Source organism: Etheostoma spectabile, chromosome 4 (assembly GCF_008692095.1).
Source record: "Etheostoma spectabile isolate EspeVRDwgs_2016 chromosome 4, UIUC_Espe_1.0, whole genome shotgun sequence".
NCBI lineage: Eukaryota > Metazoa > Chordata > Actinopteri > Perciformes > Percidae > Etheostoma > Etheostoma spectabile.
Genome location: NC_045736.1, coordinates 34,225,012 through 34,230,985, shown reverse-complemented (window position 1 = coordinate 34,230,985; position 5,974 = coordinate 34,225,012). Strand labels below are relative to the sequence as shown.

Here is a 5,974-nt window from a genome sequence, read left to right as displayed (position 1 = left end):
AGTTTTAAACATGTTTTTAGCCTCTAGACATGCTCGAAATGTCATTACCTGTGCCTACCCATATGCAGCGATTCCTTCCAAGAGAACTCAGTGAATTTGACTGTAGTCAATGTGACAGAAAGGCATAAAAGTTGTGTTAACTCAGCCAGCGCACATGTGTGCCATGTGTATGACACTGTAGTTTCTGTGTGCACTGCAGTCTCCACGTTGTTACCACTGTCCTGTTTCACTGTGGTCAAGCCAACTGTTGCTCAGATGCCGTTTGAATGCATTTAACATAAGTATTAGTATACAGGTGCACTATAATTTAAGCATTGGCTGATTCAACCCAGGAATCCAAACAACAGCTGCTTTACCACAGTCCTGTTTTGGGTGGACAGGAAGCACAGGGGAGACGTTCCCTCCAGCGCTCCCTCCATCGGGTGCAACACCCTTCACATCACTGGCAGTACTAACAACTGATAAAGCCACCGTGTCTTGGAAGCTTGTTGTTTGCAGCAACAGAAAGATCTCAGGAAAGGATGTTGCCATAAATGTTTAACCAGATTAGGGACAGTATATTCTCTTCATGGCACGTATGAGTATTCTCACCAGTGATCATGTTGGCTGTGCCAACAGCTGTGTTCCCACTGGGCAGGTTGGCTCCGGCCACACGAGACTGATCTTTCACAATGGGGACTGCAGGAACAGCAAAAATAGAGAAATTTTTGTCATTGCTATTACGGATTTTTATCTCATTCTTATAAACAAAACTGGCTGATTATGTGGGCTTACAAAAGTAAGGGTGATCCATGGCCTCGCGAGCAGTTAGCCGGGCCTGGTGGTCATATCGCAGCAGCTTGTCCAGGAAATCCAAAGCTTCGGGGCTGACCAGGTGCTGGTTCTCACTGTGGACAAACCGCTCCCATCGCTTACGAGAATGCCTGAAGGCAAAAGATAAATCAAGACTAGAATTACCTCCTCGTGGTTGTATGCCTGTCCAGTCATATATAATATCTATAGTGTAGATTTTGAAGCAATTTAATAAAAAAAGTTATTAAGTCAGAGTTTTGGCTCAACACGGATGCTTTACACACATCTTCAACCCGGCAGCATAGATAATCTAAATAATCACCCGTTTTAACATTAGTGTCACCTATACTATTTTAACGACATGTAATTTCCGGGATTGTTCAGGTGCCGCCGGAAATTCCGCTGTGTGTCCCTCATTTCGTCCGGATGTCCGTTACCTTCCGCTCTCTTTGTGTTGGCGTTCTAAACTGTGGTGGATTTCTGAGGACTATGGTTAAGTGCTCCTCAGATCCCAACAGGGTAAATCCAGACATCTAGCTAGATAATCTGTCCTATCTGAGTTTTCTGTCTGACTAAAACTACTTTTGAACGTATACATGTTCCACCAAAACAAGTTCCTTCCTGAGGCCATTTTGCAGAGGCACCGTTGCTCTGTCCGGCTTGGTTTAAAGAAATGCCAATAAACCAGAACATGTATTTCAACAATCCCGGAGTGCTGTGTTGAGCCTAGTGTCACCAACTCACTATCAGACCAAATGTCTCCCTTCTCTTGCTCAGTTAAGGGTTAACATAATGACGATACAGTAAAATTGACCTTTGACCACCAAAATCCACTCAGTTCATCCTTATGTCCAATTGTATGTTTGTGCCAAATTTGCAGAGGCTCCCTCCAGGGGCCCCCAACATATCGCCTTCACCAGAATGGGATGGACAGACATGAGGTCACAGTGAGCTTGACCTTTAACCTCCAAAATCTAATCAGTTCCACCAAATGCAGCAGTTGCATTTTAAATCATTTGGACAAAACAAAAGACTACATACAGTATGCAAGACAGCACCATCATCATGTATTAATAATAATACATAATAATACATTTTATTTAAAGACACCTTTCATGACACTCAAGGACGCCGCACAGGGAATTCATAAATTAAGAACAGCAAAACAAATACTATACAACAGCAAAACAAATACTATACAACAGCAAAACAAATACTATACAACAGCAACAAACTAAACACAGAAAAACAAATACTATACAACAGAAAAACAATATATACAACAGCAAACAAATACTATACAGCAAAACAAAACCAAAACTATACACCGCAAAACAAATACTATACAACAGAAAAACAAATACTATACAGCAAAACAAATACTATACAACAGAAAAGGCGGAGCAACAGACATTTGGTGGAATAGCAGTTATAACAGATGTGTTTTTAGTTGGATTTGAAAGGGGGAATTAATCAATGTTTCTGAGTTGGGGGGGTAGTGAGTTCCAGAGACGGGGAGCAGAGGCTAAATGTCTGCCCCCCTGGTGGTGAGACGGGCGGGGGGACAGACAGGTTAGGAGGAAGAGGATCTGAGGGAGCGGAAGGGAGTGGGACGCTGGAGGAGATCAGACAATATGGGGGGCGAGGTTGTGGATGGCCTGAATGCTAATAGAGGATTTTGAATTTGATACGGAACTGGACCGGGAGCCAGTGGAGCTGTTGGAGGACAGGAGTGATGTGGTGGAGGAGGGGTTCGAGTTATGATGCGGGCAGCTGAATTCTGGCCAATGAAGTTTGGGAGGGATTTGTGAGCGAGACCGAAGAGGAGAGAGTTGCAAAAATCGAGACGGGAAGTGACGAGATGTGGACAAGAATTGCAGCCGTGTGGGGGTAAGGGAGGGGCGGAGGCGATGGTGTTACGTAGGTGGAAGTAGGCAGACCGGTAATGTTATTGACATGGGTTGAAAGGATAATGTGGCTGTCAAGGAGACACCCAGACTCTTAACCTTGGGGGAGGGTGAGACGGAGCAGTTGTCAATTGTGAGAGAAAAACCGTCTGTTTTGGAAAGAGTGGCTTGGTGCCAATGAGGAGAAACTCGTTTTTATATGTTTAATTTGAGGAAGTTTTGGGTGAGCCAGATTTTATTTCAGGATGCAATCCGTAAGGGAGGTGGGGGGGAGAGTGGACGAGGGTTTGGTGGAGAGGTAGAGCTGGGTGTCATCGGCGTAACAGTGGAAGTGAATGTTAAATTTGCGGAAGATATTGCCGAGGGGAAGAAGGTAAATGATGAGAGTAGGGGCCCCAAAACAGAGCCCTGGGGCACACCTGAAGTGACGGAGGAGGGAATGGATTCACAGGACTTGAGTTGAATGAACTGTGTGCGACCAGAGAGGTAAGATGTGAACCAGTCTAACGGATGTGGGGTGATGCCAATGGAAGTAGCTATTGAGGAGGGTGGTGTGACAGATGGTGTCAAATGCTGCACTCAGGTCGAGGAGGATGAGGATGGTGAGGAGTCCAGAATCAGCTGCCATGAGGAGGTCGTTGGTGATTTTGATGAGTGCTGTTTCAGTGTAATGTATGTATTCAGTGGTAATGGCTCTCACCTTCCTAGGATGTCGTTGAAACGAGGTTCCAGCTCAATATTGTACTTGTCAATGTAGTCGTAGAGGTCTTCAGTCCCCAGAACCTTCGCTATTCTCACCAACTACAGGAGCACAAACACAAAACAAGCGGTTTGTTTTTGGAAATTGTGAAACTTACATTTTTGGATCCGAGTTTGTGAAAACTCAAAAAACATATTCAAATTTAGCTTTTAAAAATGAAAAATCAAGAGATTTCATACTTTAATTTTAAAGAGGTGAATTCAGAACAGATCAATTCAGATAAATGGTTTTCAAAGTAAAATATTTCAATATTAAGTATTCAAGAGTTAAATTAAAATACTCTTATTTGCTTCCATACAGGACAAGACAGTTAAAGAGAATACATGGCAGTCTCTACTCTCACAACATCTCAGGGCAGAAATGAAATCACAATTATCAATGCTAGCAACATTTCTGGCAAGCGATGACTTGTAGTCACATACAAGCTTGCCATAAACATACTAGCTGCTTGACCCCCCAACAGCCTTCCAATGAAGAGAATTGTATGTTGCATTTACAGTAAAGGAGCTAGAGAAAGCTCTACCAGCCAACCCTGCTTTGTGTTTACCTGGTCATAGTTGTCATGGCCATGGAAGAAAGGCTCCTTCCTGAAAATCATGCTTGCCAACATACAGCCCAAGCTCCACATATCCAGACTGTAGTCATACATCTGAAACACACACAGAACAAGTGTCAACGGCATAAAGGATTAAAGCAGAGAAATCAATTGTGTGGAAGTGACTGATCATTATAGATGTGTAAGGCAACATCATTACAAGGTGCACCTGAGAGCACCATGTGTTCATGAGTTGCACCTTAACACACCATGATTTTACAAGCGCCACCTTAAGGCACCATAAGGTCCAGTCGGAGCTCACGCTTTACCATTTGTTGTTTGTTTCCATAACTCACTCACAAGGAAGGCAAAATGTTACCACACCAGTTACTTTAGTGAAGCAGGAGGATTTTCCAGTTCTGTTGTTTCTCCGATATCTCCAATTTTGGCAGTGGCCATGGTGTCTGGAAAAGAGCAGCTGCAAGCTACAGGTAATCCAATGATAGCCTGTGTCTTTAGCTGCATGTTACCTACCAGTAAGCTACGCTGTGTCATATGTTTGTTGTTTTTCCCCCTCAAAAAAGCACTGATAATCACAAAGGACAGAAAAATGCAGTTCTTCTCTGGCAATCAGAAACAAGCATGTAAACGTCTGAGCCTGCCAACTGCAGCTCGGGGACTCTGTGGTTCTGATAATACCAAAGAAGTGTTGTGGTGCACCATATAACCATGATTCCCTAACACAGATCTGTCTGAGGTACGCTGCCACAGTTTTAACATGGTTGTTATATAATCTTAATTATATCCTAAATCACGTGTGTTTAATTCAGTGGTTTTATTGTGACGTGTCTTTAAATACTTAAAGCGTCATTTAAATGTATTATTATTTTAATCAAATCATAAACATGAGTAATCACATGCACGGGTAGAGAACCAGGATTGCCGCCAATATTTTTAGAAATATTTCTAAAGTGTTCCAGGGCTGCGCAATTATCGAATATTAATCGCAATCACAATTTAGCTTCCCACAATAAAACAAACATGATCAACTGCAATATTAAGTTTAAAAAAACATTTAAAATGCGTGCTCCACTGATGGAAAACTCTGCATATCAAATCAAGTGCTTCCTAAACTAACAGCATGACACAGCCAGTGTTGCGTCAGTAGTTCACTGTTAAATTGCCTGAAAACACCCGGCTGCTACAGTATACTGTAACAACACAGACCTCTACACACATGAGCCTGCTCCGTTATGACTGGACTCAGCCAGACATTTCTGGGGAAGAAAGGCATAGTGCTGCAGGTAAATGTACAGTGTACGCGTATGTGAAGATGTATAAATAAGTGAAGCATAAAATTATTTTGTATTTACTAAAGGATATAAATAGAGAAAGGGGGTAGGAACCTGTAAAGTTTGCTTCATGAACTCCTTGCTTTGAACATGGGAATTTTTTGTTTGAATTACTTACAATAATTGTGGAAGATTGTGCTGAGAAGTACATGACCTTATTTATCTGTCATTTTTAATTAAAATACATAATTATAATGACAGATAAATAAGGTCGTTATCACGCACACGCCACCACCCCTCCTCCACGCAGTTGCTAGTAGCCAAGGAGGCCATGAAGGATTTAAAAAAAAAAAAAAAAAAACCTGCTGGGAGGGCGCAGTGTGCCTGGTTTTTGCCTCCATCTGCGGCCCTTTGCTCCTTGTCATTCCCCTCTCTCTACCCTTTCATTTCTTCAGCTGTCCTGTCAATAATGGCCTAAAAATTTCCTAAAAAATAATCTTTAAAAAACAAAAAAACATGGACTCTTCAGAAGAAGTCAATATCGTCACTTAAGTTTCTGCGTGGGAAAGTCACATGACGACACAATCTTCTGAACATAGCCATACGGAGAAACTGAGCTACTTCTTCTTGAGAGAGTTGTGTGGAGCTGATAGCCTTAACAACTTTTGTAGCAACTCATTTGGCAATG

At 42.3% G+C, this 5,974-nt stretch overlaps 1 protein-coding gene across 2 annotated transcripts in view; it reads right to left on the bottom strand.

Moving 5' to 3' along the window:
• The window catches only part of LOC116687975 (casein kinase II subunit alpha), a 24,003-nt gene that overhangs the window by 2,692 nt on the left and 15,337 nt on the right, over positions 1–5,974 (bottom strand). For both annotated transcript variants that reach the window (XM_032513721.1, XM_032513722.1), the window contains 4 exons: positions 4,007–4,108; positions 3,400–3,500; positions 775–923; positions 592–678 (listed from right to left, as the gene is read on the bottom strand). In XM_032513721.1, the coding sequence (XP_032369612.1) occupies positions 592–678; positions 775–923; positions 3,400–3,500; positions 4,007–4,108 (439 nt within the window). The remainder of the gene's footprint in view (positions 1–591; positions 679–774; positions 924–3,399; positions 3,501–4,006; positions 4,109–5,974) is intronic.